General features: G+C 48.2%; 1 protein-coding gene across 3 annotated transcripts in view; it reads left to right on the forward strand.

Annotated features, from left to right (window-relative positions):
* LOC102448866 (PAS domain containing repressor 1) overlaps positions 1-23,043 on the forward strand; it is a 100,519-nt gene that overhangs the window by 46,153 nt on the left and 31,323 nt on the right. For 2 of the 3 annotated variants that reach the window (XM_075941107.1, XM_075941106.1), the window contains exons 6-10: positions 1,296-1,416; positions 3,502-3,615; positions 7,035-7,153; positions 8,130-8,212; positions 17,958-18,064. In XM_075941107.1, the coding sequence (XP_075797222.1) occupies positions 1,296-1,416; positions 3,502-3,615; positions 7,035-7,153; positions 8,130-8,212; positions 17,958-18,064 (544 nt within the window). The remainder of the gene's footprint in view (positions 1-1,295; positions 1,417-3,501; positions 3,616-7,034; positions 7,154-8,129; positions 8,213-17,957; positions 18,065-23,043) is intronic. The other variant, XM_075941108.1, reaches the window with a different exon arrangement.

Below are 23,043 nucleotides of genomic sequence, written 5' to 3' on the forward strand. Positions count from 1 at the left end.
CCATGTTTTAACACATTAACTTACTATGACTGTAAATTCTACCGTAGGCAGGACACAAACCTTAGTTGCTTTATTAGTACAGCAGGTCAAGGAAGATTCACTGAAACCATCTTCCATTGAACTGTGCAGTTCCTCTGAATGGTTTGTGAAATCAAGTTGATTTCACTGTTATATTGGATCAGAAATGTTTGGGTTCTGAACGTACTTTTTGTTTCCCTTTTGCAAATCTTGTTTTGTTGCCTTGTGTTATAAAAAATAGATCCACAAGTTGAAACCGAAACAAAACACTTCAGTCAACCTGCAACACTTCCCTCACCCCATCCCGAATTTTCCTTAATGCAGAATTTTGAACTTTTCAGGTTTTTTCCCCCCAATTTGGAATGAAGCCAAATCTTGAAATCCTTTGGGAAATGAAACTTCCTTCCTCCGCACTGCACTAGTTGCTATTACGAAACTATCAACAAATACTTATTTCCTGGAACAAATGTATCTGTAGTGTCAACACTAGAAATTACAACCTCGTTGGGTTAATTCAAGAAGAGAAGGAAAAAAAAACCCCCATCACCCCTTGTGTAGATTCTGGAATTGGCACTGTGTTCAGAAGAGATTTGACTTCAGAAATTCACTGACAAATGCTATTAACACTGACTTAACAGATGCCATCAATAGCACCTGAATGTGAAATGCAGATGTTTATGAGCTCCGCCGTGTATTTAGCTGTACCACTGGGAGAACCTTTCCCTGACCTTTAATGGAGATTGCCTATCTCCTAGAACTGGAAGAGACCTTGAAAGGTCATTGAGTCCAGCCCCCTGCCTTCACAGCAGGGCCAAGTACCATCCCTGACAAATTTTTGCCCCAAATCCCTAAATGGCCTCCACAAGGATTGAACTCACAACCCTGGGTTTAGCAGGCCAATGCTCAAACCACTGAGCTTTCCCTCCCTCAAGACCTGAAGAAGAGCTCTGTGTGGCTCGAAAGCATCTCTCTCTGTCACCCAGGAAAGATGATCCAGTAAAAGATATTCCTTCCCTCAGCTTGTCTCTCTCATTTCCTGGGATGGACCCAGCTACAAGAGCACTGCCTGTTATCTATTTATGTTAGACAAGCAGAGAGGAAGATGAATTTTTGCTGTACAGAAGGCAGAATCACAATTCCTCCCTCTGTCTTCACTGTAACATTGGCCAATGTCACTTCTTTATGTTAAGTGAGGATGTTGGGTCTGCCCTCTGTTTGTGCCTCTTGGCGGGTATATGCTGTACTGTTGAACATGACAAAGCATTCTTTTGTCTCAGTCAGATTTGGTGGACCAAAATATATTGAACTTTCTGCCTGAGCGGGAGCAGAGCGAGGTGTACAAGCTTCTTTCTCCACGGGTGCTCATGACAGACTCGGTTGCGGCTGATTTTCTAAACAGTAAGCACCTCTCAAGACTGGGCTTAAGGGGAAGAGAATAACCGGGCAGCTGGCTTTTCTGTGCTATAGCACCTGGGCTCTTTTATAGATTTCTGGAAGAAAAAAAAAAAAGCAGCACATCAGTACATTTGGTATTTGCCCTGGGATGTGCCTTGTATTCTTGCGGTTGCCCTGTATCTCTGATCACAACGGAAGAATGAAATGGATTCATTTCAGCTGACTCCATTAAATTACTCTGCTGGGGTGAGAGTTGCGGTTGAGCCTCTAAGGGTGTGTCTAGACTACAGGGTTTTATCGACAGAAGTGGACTTTTGTCGACAAAACTATACCTGCGTCTATAGTACCGCTGAGTTCTGTCAACGTAACGTTGACAGAACTCGGCAGTTTTGTCGACGGCGGTAAGCCTCATTCTACGAGGAATAATGCCTTTTGTCGATCAAGTTCTGTCGACAGAAGGCTTTATTGCACCCACACTGTCCTTTGCGTCGACACTCTCATGTCAACAAAGCGGCTTGCTGTGTCGACAGAACTGGATGTCGTCTAGACGCTCTTTGTCGACAGAAGCCTGTCGTCTAGACGTATCCTTAAGAGACACAGAATCCACAGCCCAGAGGGAAGCGTTGGCTGGGGAGAGGGGGGAGGGGACTTTGTTTTCTCCTGATGCAGAGGACTGGAGAGGCCCTGGGTGACCTGTCAATATTACAGGCCTCAGCGCTACTTGGGATGTCCTCAGCTCTGCGTGCTACAGCCCTGTCCCTAGCCCCACTCTCAGCCCTGCCTCCAGCAGGGCCTAGTGATGGGGACCCCGGAAGCACCCTTATTACTAGCTCCCACAGTGCCTATGCAGGGAGAGCCCTCCCTCCCCCAGATATGGGATTGTAGGGCTCTTGTATGCTGCTCTTGCCCCATAAGAAGGGTCGGCGGGAGGCAGGGGTGAGCGTAGAGCCAGCATATGGCCTCATAACAGGCCACCTGACATGGGGGGTGGCAAAGGGAGCAATTGCCCCAGGGCCTGGAGCTCCTGGTGACACTGCCGCTACTGGGGCAGCTGGAGCCTCGGGCCCCTTTGAATTGCCGCAGGAGCGCCGTGGCAGGTGCTCCACACAACTCTGAGGGCTGGGGGGAGCATGCTGTGGTCTGGGCAGTGTTAAGGGCTGGCTGCCCTCAGCCCCGCCCCTTTCACCTGAGGCCCCTCCCTTCCTGGAGACATGGAGGCCCCCGACACACCTTGCCCCAGTGCCTGCGGTGGCCGTTGACCCCCCCGCCTCATAAATCCCCACTTAAGTATCATTTAAGCCCTCGACATAGGACATAACCTGGAATTTCATTGGTGCTTACGCTTTGGGCTCACGGGGAAAAGTCACCCTTGCTGCCGATTGTATAAACCAGAGAGTTTGTGCCTCAGAATATACGTTTGTATGTGAGCCTGCGTAAAAGCCCTTTTGGGTCAACAGAAAAATTTTCAGGGCTTTCAGTCAGGTTTATATCAAGCATTGCCCAAAATGCCGCAGTGGTTCAGAGTGACTTGTGTGCAGCGTGGGGGAGTGATTTCTGAAACGCACCATGTGTTGCTGGCTCACTGGTCTGTGCAGACCCTGCTTGTGTGCACTTACAGTTCCCATGGCGCACGAGGAAATCTTTAGTGGGCAGCATGGATCAATTAGTGTGCAAGGAGTTAGTGGCTTTTTGGAAATCAGACTGCCTAGAACAAGCCCTAAAAGACTTCAAGTGCCATCCTGGCCCCACTGACATTAGTAGCAAAAGTCCCTTTGACTTCAGCAGGGCCAAACTTTCAGCCCTCGTACAGCAGTACAAACAGGCCGTAGAGAATCGGGCCAGGGATGCTTTTCCCGAGTCTGACACGTAAACAAGTTTCTGCACTTGCTGCTGTTTATGTACTTGGGGAGATCGAGAACATCCCAACAGAATGAGCTCAGATATGAGAGTGAGGGGGTCTTCATAAAAACCCAGCTAGATTAGATAGAGGGAGTGTGTGAATGTGCAAACACAGGGACTATTTAAAATGTTCTTCTCTCTCTCTCTCTCTCTCTCTCTCTCTCTCTCTCTCTCTCTCTCTCGTTTCAGCTGAAAAGCAAATAGAGTTTTGCTGCCATTTAGCAAGAGGAAGCTTAGATCCAAATGAGCCCCTAACATATGAATATGTGAAATTTGTAGTGGATTTTAAATATTTTACTCATGGTAAGTTATGACTCCAGAGCACGCTGTCTCTGTCTCTGTCTCTCTCACACTAAGTTTTGACCAGAGCTACCTTAAATGTCTTGTTGCACATAAAAATGACATGTAGACAACAGAATGGAGTGTGCGCTGGGCGTGGTCAGAGTCTATTTCATGTGACAGAGCTGGGGTGGTCATTGGCTGCACGGGTGGGGGTGAAATTCTCCAATTGTTTTTCAAAGAGACTGTATCAGACCAGCCAGGCATTCGGCCTTGTGGTGCTGCACGTTTTTGGAAACAGCCCCGTTCACTCCAAAACAACCTAAAATGCTCTGATTTGATCAGAATTTGAAATGCTTTTTTGTGACCATTAGGGTTACCAGGTGGCTTCAAAAAAATACCAGACACACTTGATCTCAGATGGGGGAGAACACCGGTCAGGAGGGGAGCCGAGTTGGCCGGGAGGATGTGTGTGTGTGTTGGGGGGGAAACCACCTGGCGGGAAGCAGAGCTGGCCGGGGGAGATCGGGGGGTTGGGGGACCGGCCAGTGGGAAGCAGGGCTGATTGGGGTGAACAGGGCTGGCCAGGGGAGATCGCGGGGGGGGGGGGAGGAGAGGACTGTTCAGTGGGAAGCAGGGCTGATTGGGGTGAGCAGGGCTGGCCGGGGGAGATCGGGGGTGGGGGGACCGTCCAGTGGGAAGCAAGGCTGATTGGGGTGAGCAGGGCTGGCCAGAGGAGATCGTGGGGGAGGGGAGGACCATCCAGTGGGAAGCAGGGCTGATTGGGTTGAACAGGGCTGGCCAGAGATCGTGGGGGAGGGGAGGACCATCCAGTGGGAAGCAGGGCTGATTGGGGTGAGCAGGACTGGCCAGGGGAGATCGGGGGAGGGGCAGCTGACAGAAAACGGGGCTGGCCGGGAGGGAGTTGGGGGGAGTGGGGCTGGCCGTGGTGGGGAGCGAAGCACGAGGGAGTCTGGCCCCTGGGATTCCCTCCCCTCTCCCCCGATCCCCCCGCGTAGTTGCGTATTGCCTGACTGGTAGACACACTCACGCAGCGTGAGCATTTCTACCAGCCAGGCAGTTCGCAACTAGATATTGATACTCCTAATAATAATAACACTTACCTAATTAGAAAATACCGGACATTTATGTGTCTGGTATTTTCTTAATATTTTTCCTGGACAGAACCCTCCAATAACAGATTGTCCGGTTCAAAACCAGATACCTGGCAACTGTAGTTGACCATCAATTTGTATAGGAAGTCTGCAAAATCCTGAATCTTCCAGGATTGTGGAGGCAAAAATTGCCATTTTCTAGAAATAAAATAGAAAGGAAGGAAGCAAGCAAGCTGGTTGTCTGGATTTAATGTTGAAAATGCCCACATGAATATGCTCAACCCGTCTGCCTGGCTCTAATGCTAACAACCAGTACAAGCTGTAGTACTGGACACTCGGAACAGTGTTCAGGCTTCAGACACGGCATCAGTCATTCATTCTTTCTCCCACTTCCCTTCTGTTTTCACCTGGTAATTTGGACAGCAGACATACTTTTGGAAAGCCTGTCATAGCGGGTTCAATGTTTGCTGCCAGATTCCAGAAGGACCCCTGTTATCAACCCTTCTCCATCAACAACTTTGAAACAACCCCTCCTGTCAGTCACTTAGGGTATGTCTACACTACCCTCCTAGTTCGAACTAGGAGGGTAATGTATGCATACCACACTTGCTAATGAAGCCCGGGATTTGAATTTCCCGGGCTTCATTAGCATAAGCGGGGAGCCGCCATTTTTAAATCCCCGCTGCTTCGAACCCCGTGCAGCGCGGCTACACGGGGCTCAAACTAGGTAGTTCGGACTAGGGTGCCTATTCCGAACTACCGGTACACCTCGTTTCACGAGGAGTAACGGTAGTTCGGAATAGGCACCTAGTCCGAACTACCTAGTTCGAGCCCCGTGTAGCCGCGCTGCACGGGGTTCGAAGCAGCGGGGATTTAAAAATGGCGGCTCCCCGCTTATGCTAATGAAGCCCGGGAAATTCAAATCCCGGGCTTCATTAGCAAGTGCGGTATGCATACATTACCCCGCTAGTTCGAACTAGCGGGGTAGTGTAGACATACCCTTAGAGATACGAGGTGTCTATGCTGCATTTAAACAAATGGTTTTGTGCGCGTGTTTGTGCTGGTGCTGGGTGCATTATGTATATGAAAGATTTTGGTCATCATCTTTCCCATGATAGGCAACTTGGGAAAGGAAGTGCTGTTTGGTTTACCACGCTTCCTAGGGCTTAGCCACATTTCGTATTCCTAACTACTGGCGTTGGGGAAAAATTCTTCTCACAAAGCCACACCGCACATTTCCATTGCTTAATCTGCATCCACTGCTGTCAGTTAACTTCCACAGACGTCCATGTGGCTCTTCTGCATGGAACAAATGCAGCATATGATCCTCAGGGTCAATATCACACATGCAGTGCAGCTAGGAGAAGAGAATTTTGCTAATCCACTAGTGAACTGTTTGCAGGTACAAAGTCTCAGAGGAGTTGCCGTGTTAGTCTGTAACTTTAAAAACAACAAGTAGTCCTGGGACACCTTAGCCCTGGTCTGCAGTAGGGAGTTATTTCAAAATAACCTCCCTTATTTCGAAATAATAAGCGAAGCGTCCACACTACTAAGCCTGTTTTGAAATAACGGGCTGGTTATTTTGAAATCTGTATGCCTGCTTTCCCTGGGGAATAACGCTCATTTCGAAATAGTTATTTCAGGAGTTAGTTCAAATTTAGTTATTTTGAAATAATTTCCTAGTGTAGACAAGGCCTTAGAGACTAACAAAAATATACAGGAACCTATGTATATTTTTAAATACCCTATACAGATATAGATATATACTTTAAAATATATATGATCCTATATACTTTTGCTAGTCTCTAAGGTGCCACAGGACTACTCGTTGTTTTGCAGATAAACAAAGATTCATGTTTGCTGCTGTTTTGGTCTGTCGTGGTAATTCTAGCTGAGATCTACAATGAAGAAAGCTCGTTTTCCCTAGTAGATGGTCAGTGGAATCACTAAAGAGATTTTCCACCTGAGGTAGGCAGTTGGAAAAGCATAAACAAAATGTAATGAAAGTAACAAACGAAACACCAGCAGCTGAATTTCACTGTCTTTGTTTCGATGACTTCTTGCCTTCCAAAGCCGAGGATTAGTGGCTGCACCTGTGTGTCCTTTCACATGATTGAACCAAGCGAATCTAGAGATGCACAAAGAATCCATCCAATATGTTTTCAATGCTCATCATTTGAACAGGTTTTAGGGGGCTTGTCTCTGTTAGGCTCTGAGCTGCGGCGGTAGAAGGGGGTAAATTTGTCCTGTTTTGTCAAGTACGGTCTGAGCCTTTGCATTTTCTTCTGGAAACGTTGATGGGGCCTGTGATTTGTTCTGCTTGTCTAGTGCCTACACCCTCCTGCAATGGCTTTGAATCAGCTATCGCCAGAGCATTCAGGTCAGCCACTGAAGAGCAGGTTTGCCTCGTAGCAACCGTTCGTCTCGTGACGCCGCAGTTTTTAAAGGTGAGAGTTCACGGGCCAGGTTTCCCATCCTACACCAGGGATCTATCCTCGGCTTTTTTTTTTTTTTTTTTAAATAACACTTTTGACCCAAATGAATAATGGCTATTTAAGTCTGGTCTTTCCTAAAGGCAACAGCTTGCAAAAGGGCCGTAAATCTTGCACTTTGAGAGCTGGGCAGTGAACTGTGGAGAGCTGAGATCTGTGGATGAGTCACGGTGCTGCTGCCTTTTGGGATGGGAGGCTCTAAGATCACTTAAGCGTAGTGGAGACCAGAACAGGCTCTCTGAGCCGTATTGCATTGTCCAACAAGTGCAGAGCTGCACGTGAGAAGAGCCACTGACTGCATGAGAGGGGCCCTTTGAGCCATATGTTCAGGGAATTCCAATGAACCCCTGGAAAAGCTGAATCTCAGAAAGAAACCTGCCAAACTCACTGACTGTGTCAGACAGCTGGCTGCTCATTTCTGACCATGGGAGCCAGGCTTTTTTAAGCCAGTGTTAATCCACAGAAGGGCACGAGGTGCATAATAATGATACTAGAATTCAGCTGTGGCCCATTAATTGCCAGCGCATGAGCTAGCAAAGAACAAATTCGCACCATTGGCTTATTGCGACTTATTCTTTATTTGCATTAAAATAGCACCGAGGAGTCCTACGGGTGAATCCGGGCCCCGTTGTGCAAGGCGCTGTCAAACCGACGGTGCTCGCCCCAAGGAGCTTACATTCTGCTAGACCGGGACGCTCTGCCATCCTTAAACGCTCGACTAATGGCTGGCAAAGTCAGCTACCTGGCTATGTCACTCAGGGATGTGGAAAACGCCCTCCCTCCTGCAGAGACGTAGCCAGACTGACCTAGACACCCCCAGACGAGCAGGAAAAGACATCAGTTTATGGGCCAAAGCGCCCTGGTACGTGTGGCAAAGCTGTTTTGTCACAAACGCCATTAAAATGTGCCCTCCCCCCTCGCTGTTCTGCAGGAGCTGTGCAACGTGGAGGAGCCATGTGAAGAATTCACCTCCAGACACAGTTTGGAGTGGAAGTTTTTATTCTTGGACCACAGGTGAGAACACGAACGGTGAGAAAGGCCCAGCTGGGGAAGGCAAAACCAAGGTCCCACCCCTTCTGCCTGAGACCCCGCCCCTTCTCCAGTCCCGCCCCCTCCATGGAGTTAAGCCCGGCCCCACCGCAGGTTTCTGCTCCCAAGCCCAGCAGGTGGCATGCCCCAGATGGCCAGAGGACCTCAGGCAGCCGCGCAGCAGCCGTATCCTTCCTGGCCGGTCGGAGAGCCAGACTGCTGCACTGTGGCCCCAACCTTTTGGGGCAGCCGAGGAACCGGCTTAGGTGGCCAGAGAGCCAGGCTGCCGTGTCAGAGTCCCCGTCCTCTGGGGAGCCAGCAGAGAACATCGGCAGTTTTGGAAAGGCAACGCCTTCTGTTGCCTATCTTACCCACTGCTCCTGGGAGACAGGGTTGTTTTTAAGACCTAAATACAACACGTGGTGATTGAAGAATAAACAAACCATGGTTTAAAAAAGGATAATTGTCCGGCAAATGTGGTCTTCATCCCCCAATTGAACATTTGACATTAAATTAGAACATTACGGGAACATGAACGAAAGCCTGCATTTCATGTTTTCTTAAAAGCTTTGCTCTCTTTCATACTTAAGGGCAGTAAGAAACTGTGTTCACCTTTCCTTTTGTGAGCTGGAAATACAGCCCATATAAACATATCCGGGGTGGTTCTAAATAAGTTATTAGCATAGAACCGGGGGGACAATAGCATAAATAGGCATTGATTCTGAGAACCTGCCTCTGTTCTTTGCCCCTGTTGATTTGCATCTTGATATAGAATTTAAAGATTGTTATAAAAAGAACGAAAAGAATAAACCATTGTGATTATTGTCTTATTTTGAATAAGTAGACTATAATGGAGATAAAGTGAAATAGAGAGGAGATCACTTGGTTAAACGTTTTTAACTATAAAAGGGCAAATATGCTTCAAGAAAAGCATAGCTCTTTTGTGCTCTTTCATATTGGTGTGTGTGCAGGAATCTCTAACTGTATTACACACATTCCCTTCTTCCATAATGCACAATAGTACTAACTCCGTAGAGTAGAAACTCCGGCCTTGTACTTGCCACTGGAAAGACCCATTCTTTTGCTGAATGCTTATTCTCCAAAGAAACCCAAATACCACATTCAGGGTATGTCTACACTACAAAGTTAATTTGAACTATCAGACGTTCGTTCGAATTAACTTTGATAGGCGCTACACATGCAAACTGCTAGTTCGAACTTAATTCGAACTAGCGGAGCGCTTAAGTCGAACTAAGTAAACCTCATTCCATGAGGACTAACGCCTAGTTCGAATTAACTAGTTCGAATTAAAGGCTGTGTAGCCACTTAATTTGAACTAGTGGGAGGCTAGCCCCCCCCAGCTTGCCCTGGTGGCCACTCTGGGCACCACCAGGGAAACTCGTCTGCCCCCCTCCCGGCCCCGGAGCCCTTAAAGGGGCACGGGCTGGCTACGGTGCCCGTGTCAGTGCAAGCCTGCCAGCACCCAGCCAGCAGACCCTGCACCTGGAATGGCATGAGCCAACCACCTGCTGCCACCCAGCCCTCCGCCTCTTCCCGGGACCAGGCTGGCGGCTCCCGGGAGCCTGCCCGGGGCCGCAAGAGGCGGGCGCCCGCCTGGTCTAGTGTGGACATCGTGGACCTCATCCACGACCTCCGCACTAGGCACAGGAAAGTGGCCGTCTAGGGCAAGAGAGCTGCCAGCCTGGCCACCCAGGAGCAGGTTTGCATGAAAATCAGGGTGGTCCACTGAGACCCCCGACCCTGAGCTTAGAACAGCCATACTGGGTCAGAACAAAGATCCATCTAGCCCAGTAGCCTGTCTGCCGACAGTGGCCAACACCAGCTACCCCAGAGGGAATGGACCAAAGACAATGACCAAGCCATTTGTCTTGTGCCATCCATCTCCAGCCTTCCAAAACAGAGGCCAGGGACACCATTTCTATCCCCTGGCTAATAGGACTCCATGTACCCAACCTCCATGAATTTATCTCACTTCTCTTTAAACTCTGTTCTAGTTGTAGCCTTCACAGCCTCCTGCAGCAAGGAGTTCCACAGGTTGACTATTTGCTTTGTGAAGACGAACTTTCTGTTATTAGTTTGAAGCCTGCTACCCATTCCTTTCCTTTGGTGTCCTCTAGTCCTTCTATTATGGGAACTAATGAAGAACTTTTCTTTATGCACCCTCTCCACACCACTGGGCTACGTCTACACTGGCCCCTTCTTCGGAAGGGGCATGCTAATTTTGAAAGTGGGAATAGGGAAATCCGCGGGGGATTTAAATATCCCCCGCGGGATATAAATAAACATGTCCGCCGCTTTTTTTCCGGCTTGGGGAAAAGCCGGAAAAAAGCGTCTACTTCAAAGGGCTTTATTCCGGAGGATCGGGCCAGTCTAGACACTTTTTTCCGGCTTTTCCCCAAGCTAGTTCGAATTAGCACTGTAGTGTAGACATACCCTGAGAGAGAGAAAGGGAGAAGAGATATTGCAAGAAATGAACGAGATTAATATATGAAACAATATAACAACACTAGAAATCCTGTTTTGAGGTGGGAATAAAAAACCCCTTATGCTTCAGGTTAGTGAATAGCATGTCTTGTTAGTGTCTAGGTGTATTAATGTAACTTTATATGAATTGGAATCAGTATATATAGTACGAGCCGTCCTCACTGTAAGTCCAAGATATGTTCAAAAAAACTTGGACTTACAGCGAAACAACTTAAAGTGGGGATTTTTTTTCCCTCAGTTGACTTCCATTTGCGCAAATTGGGTTTTTTATTTTTTTGCACAACTTAAGAGTGGGGAATGGAAGGACTTATAACTCATTAGTTCCTACAAGCGTCAACAACTTTAGTGCAGAATGGATGTATACCAGGGATGCCCTGTAGCCTAATCTTTTTTAAATGGATGTCTGAAGTTAGGCGAAGCCGAGACTTAGGTATCTAAATTAGTGACCTGGTTTTCAAGGGGCTGAGCATCCAGCAACTTTGATGATGAAAGCTACCAGGAGCTGGCCTAAGAGTTTTATTGAAGCAAGTGCTATATCTGGTGGTGAATTTGGGATGTGGCTCAGAGAGGACTTGTTCTACTCCAGTCCTGTTGCTAGACCCAGAGAGGAAATCATAGTTCCTGCGAATAATTTATAGTCTTTTAGCTGGAGGGTGTCATGGTGCCTGATGTAAGCAGTGAACATAGAGCCAGGAGTGTGTTTTCACTCATTTAGTCCAGCAGTGAGCAAAATGTGGCCGAGCTGGCCTCCATTTTCTTTTCCTGTCTCGGTGCCCGACGTACATGAAGTGGGAGTGGGGGTAGGGGCAGACCGGTGCTTTACATTACAGGGGCCGCAACAGAATGTTCTTGCGCTTTTTTTTTTCTTACCAAAAATTTTCCCGGCCCTGGGGGTCGCACATTAAAAACGGTTGAGCACCACTGATTTAGCCATTGGCTCAAGGCACAAGTGGAGGCACCATGCTTCTCTCGTAGAATGTTTTCAGCGATTTCTCAGTGACTGTTTTCCACATTTGATGGCTGATCCTGAAAGGTGCCAAGTATCGGAGTAGCTGGTGCTGATCTCTACTCAGAATCAGGGCCTTGTTTGCTCAGACTCAGACCAGGTCTACCCTATGGGATGTTTGAATTAAGATACATTAATTGCGTAGCTAGAGTCGACGTACCTTCATTCGAACTTTGGCACCATCCCCACAGTGGAAGGTCAATGGGAGAAAAGCTGCCATCGACTTCCCTTACTCCTCATGAGGTGTAGAGTACCAGCATTGGTGGGAGATAATCTCAGCATTTGATTCAGTGGGTCCTTACTAGACCTGCTAAATCAAATGCCAGAAGATCGACCTCCAGAGCATAAGGTAAGTATAGACGTGGCCTTAGTGTCAGTGAGGGAGTGCAGAAGCAGTATAGGACAATTCCACTGACCTATAGAAACACTGACCAGATAGAAACATCTGGTGCCTGAAACTACATACACACATTTAAGAGGAAAAACAAACTGGATGCTTTTATATTGGTCTGGTTCTGTTCCATATTCGACTCCTTCCTTTGTCATTCATTGCCATAATTACTACAGTAGATGCTCCTGCTATGCCTACACTTTGTTGACAACTTAAAGTCTCTCTCTTTAGCTTTCCACATTACACACAGCCATTGATCTCTTGCTCAGAAAACTTGAACAGTTCCTTTCGCGCAGGGAGTTACGGACTTCCTTAGCAGTGACTAAGCGAGCTAAAAACTTTCAGATTGCTCAACCAGCATGCCGACTCCTCCAGCCCTGAGTTAGAAGCAGTTTGTAATTACTTTCTCAGTTAGAGGATCAGTTCCTCTGCATTATGTTGTCAAATCGGAACGCACTGCGCTTTCTCGAGCTGCTTGAAATGTTGAGCTGATATTCATCTGAAAGACATTACAGTATTATCACGAGGATACGTGTGATGTTATGGTCCCCCCCAAGGCATTGGCTCGGGTGCATAAATAGAAATAAAAGCCAGTTTAATAAGCACACGTTCTGCCACATTTAAAAGAAATCTGGGTCAGATAAAGAAAAGGAGCCACAGGGCTCTGTAAAAGATATTTGGGGTGAATATGACTGTGTTCTTTGTGTTATGGTAGGGTCTGCTAGGCACTTTCCACAGCTGTTCCCAATAACTTGCAATCAGAGATTGATGGCATTTCCTTCCCACAATTAATTAATGATGTAGAAGCATGTTTTCGGAAGTGCTTCTAATTTTTTCCACCCATGTGCGGAATAATTTTTTATGTGCCCCCAAGGCATGTAGGCCACCAGTAGGAACGTGTGCTACCAGCTGTGGGTGCTCTGCTCATCAGGTGGGCAGCACCTGAATCTTTCCTGGGTGGCTGCCCGAACTCTCAGCTTACAAGGAATACTGGTGCTGAGCATGTGCTGCCTCCTAATAGCTAAAGGAGAGCAGTGTTTCCTGGAAGCTGAGCGTTCGGGCGGCTGCCCAGGAGAGATTCATATGCCACTCAGCTGATTCGCAGAGCGCGCACGGCACCCGCGGCCAGCCGCATGTATCTGTGCCGGGCTGTAGTGCGGCTATAACTGAGTGTTTGTATCGCTCGATGAATGGTCTAACTCAGAACCATCGCAGACAAAGACCTATGGCTGCGTCTAGATTGGCATGATTTTCGGAAATGCTTTTAACGGGAAAGTATTTTCGGAACAGAGCGTCTAGATTGTCATGGACGCTTTTCCGCAAAAGCACTTCTTGCGGAAAAGCATCCATGCCAATCTAGACACGCTTTCCGCAAAAAAGCCCCGATCGCCATTTTTGCGATCGGGGTTTTTTTGCGGAAAACAAATCTGAGCTGTCTACACTGGCCCTTTTGCACAAAAGCTTTGCGCAAAAGGGACTTTTGCCCGAACGGGAGCAGCATAGTATTTCCGCAAGAAGCACTGATTTCTTACAGTAGGAAGTCAGTGCTTTTGCGGAAATTCAAGCGGCCAGTGTCGACAGCTGGCAAGTTTTTCCGGAAAAGCAGCTGATTTTCCAGAAAAACTGGCCAGTCTAGACACAGCCATGCAGATGTTCGGGCCATTCCCTTTCCAGTACTGGTTTGCTGGCTAAAGGATACTTCCTACAGGTTGAACCTCTCTAGTCCAGAACTCTCTGGTCCGGAAACATCCGTGGTCCGGCATGATGTTAATTAGCTCGCTGTCCACTTTGCATGGGTGTGGCCAAGTTTCCCACAATCCCATAAAGTCTGTTTACAGCCACCAGTCCTGGCTCTCAGTGTTCTGCGCTGAGATTTAGCTTTAATTGACTCCTCTGTGTCCTCTAACAGTCCAGTCAGCAGTGGAAGTGCTGGTCATGCTGCTAGGCAAGATTGACCTCCCATGATCCAGGAAATTCTCTGGTTCGGAACCGGTCAGGTCCGGAAGATGCCGGACTAGAGAGGTTCAGCCTGCACTTCCTCTTCCACCCTTTCTGTCCTCGGAGTCACAAAACTCATTCTCAAGAAGGTTTTTTCCCCTGATAATCCCACTGTTTTTCCATTCTTAATTTCCTTTGAGAGCCCCTTTCGCAGCAACATGCTCAGTGAGCCTGCTTCGTCCTTGACATTTTTGCCTTTCATATGTAGACAGGACCATCCGCGGGGGGAGCAAAGGGGGCAGCCTTGGGGCTGGTAATTTAAAAGGGCCCAGGGCTCCGGGTTACCACTGCTGCTCCTGCAACAGCAGCAATGGCTGGAGCTCCGGGCCCTTCACATCGCCTCTGGAGCCCCGTATAGCACAGTGTTGGGTGGGGTGGGGTAGCACGGTTTGAGCAGCGCTGAGGGCTGTTTGCCCTTAGCCCCACCCCCTACAGGATAGAGCCATGCCACCCCCACATTACCCAGGGCCCGGGATAGTTTGTCACCAGCTCCGCATGAAGACAGTTACCATGTTGCAGGCCTACCTGGCATCCTATATCTGTGTAGCTGTTGTAATCTTTTCTCATCAATCTTAGGTTTGTTTCTGTTCTCTAAACTTCTAAGGCCTTATCTATACTTACCTGAAAGGTCGAATTAAGAACGCAACCCCAGCTACGTTAATTGTGTAGTTGGAGTCGATGTAGCTTAATTTGACCTTCAGCGCTGTCTCCACAGCGGGAAGTCGACAGGAGCATTTCCCTTACTCCTTGCGAATCATGTGTTGATAGGGTGTACCCTTGATGTTTGATTTAGCAGGTCTTTAGTAGACCTGCTAAATCAAACTCCGGAAGATCAATCACCACAGCGTCGATCTCCCTCGCAGTGAAGACGTGGCCTACATCTGTTTGACCACGCGGTGTCCAGGAATGAATGCAACATTGCTCTGGAGCTGATTCGTGCATTGACAAAGGCCGGATCTTTTTTCCTAAAAGTTGCGTTCAAACCGAAGTTGTGCTTTGATGCAGAAATTACTATCCCAGGGCCAGCGTCTTGCAGAACGTTAGACAAGGTGCTCCTCAAGCTCCCATTGGCTGTTTCAGAATGTCTGACTCTACACTCAGCCCCTATCCAATGCCTGGGGAGTCCCTGGTAATCTTTCAGTGGTTGGGGAGTAGGCCCTAAGAGAGGGTTTCCCTCCTGGCTCTGGGATGCTGTACATACTGCCCAAATTCACGCTTGCCCTTTTCTTTGTCATCTTGCACTGCAAACATCTCTTCTCAGAGTGCTGTCCACGCTCACCGTGGACATGACTGGTTCCCCGGATTTCCCTCCTTTTAATTACAGAATCGCTATTTTGGATTACTCCTTTCCTCCATGGCAGAGAAGCTTGCCTTTTTCCCAAGCCGAATCCGTTTTGTTATTTTGTGCCCTTATTGCAAGCATCTTTTAACGTTACTTGGTGGCACTGGCCTTCGCACTAAGGGTATGTCTAGACTACATGCCTCTGTTGCCAGAGGCATGTAAATTAGACTACCCGACATAGTCAATGAAGCGGGGATTTAAATATCCCCGGCGTCATTAAAATAAAAATGGCCGCCGCGCTGTGCCGGCTCAGCTGATCGTCGGCACAGCGCAGCAGTCTAGACGCGGATCGGTCGACAAGGGAAGCCTTTGTCGACTGCTCCTTTATGCCTTGTGAAACGAGGTTTACAGGAGCAGTCGACAAAGGCTTCCCTTGTCAACCAATCTGCGCCTTGACTTGCGCACTGTGCCGACGATCAGCAGAGCCGGCACAGCGCAGTGGCCATTTTTATTTTAATGAAGCTGGGGATATTTAAATCCCCGCTTCATTGATTATGTCGGGTAGTCTAATTTACATGCCTCTGGTGACTGAGGCGTGTAGTCTAGACATACCCTAAGATATCCCAAAGGAAAGGAAGCAGGAGGAGGAAAATGTCCCTCTTTTCAGCCTGGCCTTGTGCGGTGTAATTTTAAAACATTAACTACTGGGGTGACATACCGCCCCATTGACTCCGGAGGAGTGAATTGAAAACGTTGCTGGCAAACTGCGTTGCTCGCAGCCGGCAGCCAAGGCAAATGGACAGTGAAGCAAAGGCAAGAAGCAAAATAAATGCTATCCGGCGAAATGATACCTTCCAAAGCAGAGCCAGCGTTCCTCTGAAGCTGCACACAAGCAGGCCAGGGCAGAATTTGGCCTGCTCCGATGTGCAGTAAGTGTAATAATTATGTCTTTGGTCCCAACTTGCCACGTTGCGTGATGTTAATTATTCCTCAGGTGTTACCATGCCCTTGTTCTAGTACAGTTTGTTTACTGCTTTGTAATTGCATCTTTTTTTTTTTTTTAAGTTCTCGTTTTCAGCTGCAGTTGAGCATTGGGCTTCTCGATGCTGGCTTTGCATTGGAAGCTTGAACCTGGATCTCATTTTTCCCCTCCCTCCCTTCCCTGTTCATCTGCCCAAGGCAGCAGAGTCCTGGAAATCAGCTCTACAGCTGTTCTGAAGGAAACTCTTGATCCTGTAGAATACACAGCGAACACTCTGCAGGTTTCAGTCTCCCAAGCGGTGCCAGGGGAATAGATGGTTCATCGTTCATCCCTGCACCCAGTGTCCCTGCACCCACTGTCTGGGAGAGACCCATTTCGGGCTTGTCCGCATGAACACTTCAGTTGTGGCAATCTGGCGTGTGTACCTATGCGTCGCTGGATTCAGCTTACCTTAAGCTGAACCACCACGGTGTCTACACCGCAGGAGGCTGACGCTCCTGTTGGTTTGCCTTACTCCTCACAGAATGAGGAATACAGGACGCTGATGGGGGCTGCCCTCAGCGTTCAATGCGGAGGGGGGGGTCTACATTAGACCCACTAAATTGAACACTAGAAGATGGGCCTCTAAAGGGTCAATTTCTGTCGTATAGACATGCTGTAAGGGGCTGCAGGGCCCATGCCACTGGGCACTGAAAGTCGCCCCGGGCGTTTAAGCTATGCCCGTCACAAAGCCCGGTAGATCAAAGCACGCTGTAGTTCTTGGTTTTCACCTCAGTCAGGATCCACACAGTGCGTTAGGCTAAGTCTAGACTGCACGTCTCTTTCGATGAAGAGCGTCTAGACTACAACCAGTACTTTCGAAAAAGCAAGCTGCTTTTTCATACGAGAGCATCCAGGCAGTCTCGATGCTCTCTTTCGAAAAAGCACAGTTTGCATTCTATAGCGCCTTTTTTTGAAAGAGCACTTCCAAAAAAGGTGTTTTTCCTCGTAAAACGAGGTTTTCCGAGGTCAAAAAAACTGCCGCGGTCTTTCGATTTACTTTCGAAAGAACGCGGCAGCAGTCTAGACGCAGGGGAAGTTTTTTCAAAAAAGCCCTGTAGTCTAGACACACCCTTAATGTGCTGCAGGCTAACACAGGACAGATTTACACCCCAGCTTACTGTATCCTAAGTGTAGGCTTACTATTTCTCTACGGTTCCTCCCCAGATGACATTTGCACCCAGCCTTACTGGATAATTTTACACAGTCTCCAGTGTATTATGCGCATGAACATCCAGAGTATTTCTTAAACTAACAAGCATGATTAACGAATGACTCACTTGCATGCATACGTGCTTTTCCCTACACCCACATAATGAATAGAGCAGGAAATAATAAACAGATACCTCCTCATTTACTCAGTTTTGACATGCTTGTGTTTATTTCTCACTCTGCTGCAAAGAAATCGATATTGCTCCTGACTTCCTTGCAAGGAGATAGTTGGCTTTCAGTTTGCGGGAAGTCTTCTACCAAATGGTTTTCGCCTCAGCTTTTGTACTGACTTCTTTCTCTGTGCTTTCATTCTAGGGCCCCGCCCATCATAGGCTATTTACCCTTTGAGGTTCTGGGAACGTCAGGTTACGATTATTACCACGCTGATGACCTGGAGCTTCTTGCTAGGTGCCATGAACACTGTAAGTTCCTCTCCCGTTGCTTGCAGGGAACTGACAATACGCAATTACGACACGTGTGCAAAAGACGGTACTTGCAAAAACGGGTCTGTTTATTCGGGGGGTGCTTCCCTCTGCCTGTGAAATATGGCTCCGTTCAGGCCTCACTAGGGAAGAGGAATGCCTAGGAATCCAGGGTTTTATCGGGGCAAGTTTTATCGGTGAGTATTTGCCAGATTGGCAGCTCTCTGTTGTGTCTGAGCCCTGGAAGTCAGTTGCCCTATCAGTGTGGTTACACTGCAAAACTGGGAAACCAGAGTTCCTGTCTTCCGTTCCTGATTGCTCTTATGTTGCAGTGCGAGCAGGCGTACCAGTGGGGGCGCCCAGGGGGAGCAGCAGCAGCCCTAGGCCCTTTAAATCTGAGGGCTGGGGGGCGGGGGGGTGCACCTTGCTCCTTCTGCCTGAGGCTCCACCCCTTCCAGGAGTGTGGCGCCTCAGGCAGGAGCCTGCAGAAGCTGTTGGCTCCCCTGAATGCAAACAACCTCGATTCTTGGGGTTTTGCTACTGAACACTCTCCATTCCCGTTGTCTTCAATGAAACCCTGTGTACTTAGCACTTCCGGAGAACAGGTTCTAATTAAGTTCTTTGTGCTGGGGGTATTTCCAAGCTGCACAGCTCTGTGAATTCTCCGCCAAGTCAGGCTGCTTACGCAGGCCTGCTTCACCTTCTCCTCAGAGGAAATCAACAGCATAACTGCCCCCAGAAGCCAAGAAGGCACCAAGAAGCCCTTTCTGAGCAAGTGTAACCCGCACACCTTGGCTACGTCTACATTGGCATGATCTTGCGCACATACTCTTTAACGCAAGAGTTCTTGTATTTGCGCAAGAGAGCGTCTACACTGGCATGTGCCTTTGTGCAAGAGATGTGCTTTTGCGCAAGAGCATCCGTGCCAGTGTAGACGCTCTCTTGTGCAAGAAAGCTCTGATGGCCATTTTAGCCATCGGGCTTTCTTGTGCAAGAAATTCATGTTGCCCGTCTACACTGGCCTCTTGCGCAAGAACAGTTGCGCAAGAGGGCTTATTCCTGAGCAGAATCATCATAGTTCTTGTGCAAGAAGCCCTGATTTTATACAGTAGAACATCAGTGTTCTTGTGCAAGAACACACGGCCAGTGTAGACAGGCAGCGAGTTTTTGCGCAAGAGCGGCCGCTTTGGTGCAAGATCGCGCCAGTGTAGACAGAGCCCTAGTGTGGTTACTGAGCAAGCAAGTGGTACCTAGACCATAGCAACAGTTAAGACCAAGAGGCCTCTACAGCATGGGCTGGGAGCCAGCTGGCTTTTAGCTCAGAGGGTAAAAGCTCCTATACTCAGCTCCAGAGGGCCTAGGTTCAAATCCGCCTGGTGGTGGTTACACCAGCACATATGTTCTTTGGGTAAAAGCAGAACATTGCAAACATTAAAAAAGATCTACACACATTCTAATAAGCTTACCAGAGATCACACCACCTCTACCAACTGGTGGTGAGTCCCTCACATCCCACACAGGTGGTTTTACACATTCATATCTTTTGCTCAGAATAAGAGAACATAAGAATGGCTGTACTGGGTCAGACCAAAGGTCCATCTAGCCCAGTATCCTGTCTGCCGACAGTGGCCAGCTCCAGGTGCCCCAGAGAGGGTGGACCGAAGACAATGATCAAGCGATTTGTCTCCTGCCATCTCTCTCCAGCCTCTGACAAACAGGCCAGGGACACCATTTTATCCCCTGGCTAATAGCCTTTTATGGACCTAACCTCAGGAAATTATCTAGCTTCTCTTTAAACTCTGTTATAGTCCTAGCCTTCACAGCCTCCTCTGGCAAGGAGTTCCACAGGTTGACTACATGCTGTAGTCAAAACCCACTTCCTCTAACAAGGCTACCTCCGGAGACTCAAGATTTTGAGCCACTCTTTTATCCAGCCTTGATCTTTGCTCGTGGAATAGATCATGCATTGATAGTGGGTATCTCCTCCAGACATAGCATCAACAGGTTGGATCCAGAGGTGGAAATTTGTATTTTCCACCTCCCAAACATTTCCTAGGAAATCCACTCCACTTTGTTTATCCCAACTATTCCTTTCTGTCTGACCTCTTGTTTAAAAGAGTCCTTTGAAACTCAAGGGTTTCATTTGTCTTGTCTCCACCCTGGAGATTTTCCCTGCAAGCTCACAATAGTACATTACTCATTGGTGTTTCTAATGCAACAAACCCCTAAAATACTTAATTCAGTAAAGTTGGTCCAGGATATTTCAGGAAATTGCCATCTGTGTCACACTGTAGTATTACTACAGGTTGAACCTCTCTGGTCCAGCAACATCCATGGTCCGGCATAGACTCATAGAACACTAGGACTGGACGGGACCTCGAGAGGTCATTGAGTCCAGTCCCCTGCCCTCATGGCAAGACCTAGTACCGTCTAGACCCTCCCTGATAGACATTTGTCTACCCTACTCTTAAATATCTCCAGAGATGGGGATTCTACAACCTCCCTGGGCAATTTATTCCCGTGTTTGACCACCCTAACAGTTAGGAACTTTTTCCTAATGTCCAACCTAAACCTCCCTTGCTGCAGTTTAAGCCCATTCCTTCTTGTTCTATCCTCAGAGGCCAGGAAGAACAATTTTTCTCTCTCCTCCTTGTGACACCCTTTTAGATACCTGAAAGCCACTGTCACGTCCCCTCTCTTTTCCAAACTAAACAGGCCCAATTCTTTCAGCTTCCTTCATAGGTCATGTTCTCTAGTCCTTTCATCATTCTTGTTGCTCTTCTCTGGACCCTCTCCAATTTCTCCACATCTCTCTTGAAATGTGGTGCCCTGAACTGGACACAATACTCCAACTGAGGCCTAACCAGCGCAGAGTACAGTGGAAGAATGACTTCTCGTGTCTTGCTCACAACACTCCTGTTAATGCCTCCCAGAATCATGTTTGCTTTTTTTGCAACAGTGTCACACTGCTGACTCATGATTTTAGTTAACTGCATATCCACTTATCATGGGTGTGGCCAGGTTTTCCGCAGTCCCATAAAGTTTGTTTACAGCCACCATTCCTGGCCCTCAGTGTTCTGTGCTGAGATTGAGCTCTGATTTACCCCTATATGTCTTCTAAGAGCCAAGTCAGCAGTAGAAGTGTTGGTAATGTGGCTAGACAATATTGACCTCCCATGGTACGGCCAATTCTCTAGTTAAGCACCAATCGGGTCCCCAGGGTGCTGGTCTAGAAAGGTTCAACCTGTAGTTACATTTCATGACTTAGAATAGCGTGTGCTGAACGTCTCCTTAGTAAGAGTAGGAAGAGCTCTCAACCTGCTGCTCTCTGCCCAGTCGTTTGCTTTTAAGTTCTTCAGGGGCCATCCATTGCAGGAGTGGCTTGCTCCTGCTACACTATATCATGCTGGTCTTACTACAGATCTCACTGGAGCATGGAGCTAGTCTAAGGAAGGGCTCAGTGGTGGGATGACGTAAATGTTGTTTTACCACCTGGTGTGAGTTTGTAAAGTGTCTCTGTTACTATTTTTCGACCCTATTTTTTCATTTCATCATGTATGCTTCCGAATAAAGTATAGGAAAGAAAAAAAAACTTTTCCAAACCAACCTGATTAGCTGAAAAAAGGCAAGTAGGCAGCTGACCCGCTATAGACTGTCCGTCTCAGCTGCTTCTGTTGTCACCAAGACAGACCATTTGATGCAATACTTGTAGCTTCCATGGGGCTTATCCATACATAACAACCATGAGTAGCTCATTGTCGTGTTCAAAAGGGTGCACTTTTTGCTTTGCTTGTATCAAAGGCTGCACATGTATGTGGGTGGGGGGGTAGCCCCTACAGTTGTCCCACGACTGTAGGTACAATTCTAGAATTTGGAATTGAGTCAGTTTCAAAGGCCGTGTCTCCACTTGTGGGAAGATCGACACCGCAGCAGTTGATCTTCCAGCAGTCGATTTAGTGGGTCTACTAAAGACCTGCTAAATCGAATGCTGAGGGAGCCCCCGTCAGCACTGGCACTCCTACGCCTCACGAGAAGGAAGGGAAGTTGACGGGAGTGTTTCTCCCTTCGACCTCCCGCTGTGGAGACGGTACTGAAGCTTGGTTTAAGGAATGTTGACTCCAGATACATTTTTACATAGCTGGAATTGTGCACCTTTAGCCGACCTTCCCCCATCGTGTGGATCTAGCTGAAGAGTGAATTAAAAGTACTTTCAGGCACTGTATTTGTGTCTCGGTCCCCTGCCGTATCTTGTGGGGTTTTTTTTTCTCTTCTCACTTGTTGTGGAAAAGACCCAAACAAACAGCAGGCGACCGTGCTTGGCTGTGTACACAGGGAAAACATTTAACGCACATATTGGGTCAAATGCATGCAGGTTGGGAGAGCCAGCATGGGATCGGGGCCTCAGGGGAAGAGGCAGTGGGGTGGGAGATGGGAGGGACTCATAAGGAAGGAGTGGCATGAGGCTGAAGGACAAGCATGAGGGCTTCCAGAGGAACAGGCCGTGAGAGGGCAGGGTCAGGGATGAGTCTCCTGCAGGGTCCCAGGGCACAGGTCTATGAGTACATGCCCGTGTCTCCCCCCCCCCACACACACACACACTTTTGGGGCACTTCCACTGCACCTACTTTGAGTCCAGCCTATTTAGGTCCCTACCTGCTGGGTTTGTGGGTGGAGTCGGATACTCAGGCATCTAACCTGCTTGGCTACTTATGTTCCCATCCCTGATGTTGTCTGAGCACCTCGCTAGTGTTATCTGCTCAACTGCCCCTGCACGGCAGGGCCGGGCGTCCCCTCCATTGGCACGTGGGCAATTCGATAACTGCCCAAGAGGCTCAGGAAATGTGTGGCAGAGCTAGGGACTGAATCCAGCCCCCCAGGTCAATGCATTAACCACAAGACCATCTGCCTTGATCTCATCGAAAGCCTTTCAAAGCCAAGGAGAGTCTTTCCATGGAGCTCAGTGGGTTTGGGATCAGGTC

The sequence above is a fragment of the Pelodiscus sinensis genome, chromosome 13 (assembly GCF_049634645.1).
Source record: "Pelodiscus sinensis isolate JC-2024 chromosome 13, ASM4963464v1, whole genome shotgun sequence".
NCBI classification, from domain to species: Eukaryota; Metazoa; Chordata; order Testudines; family Trionychidae; genus Pelodiscus; species Pelodiscus sinensis.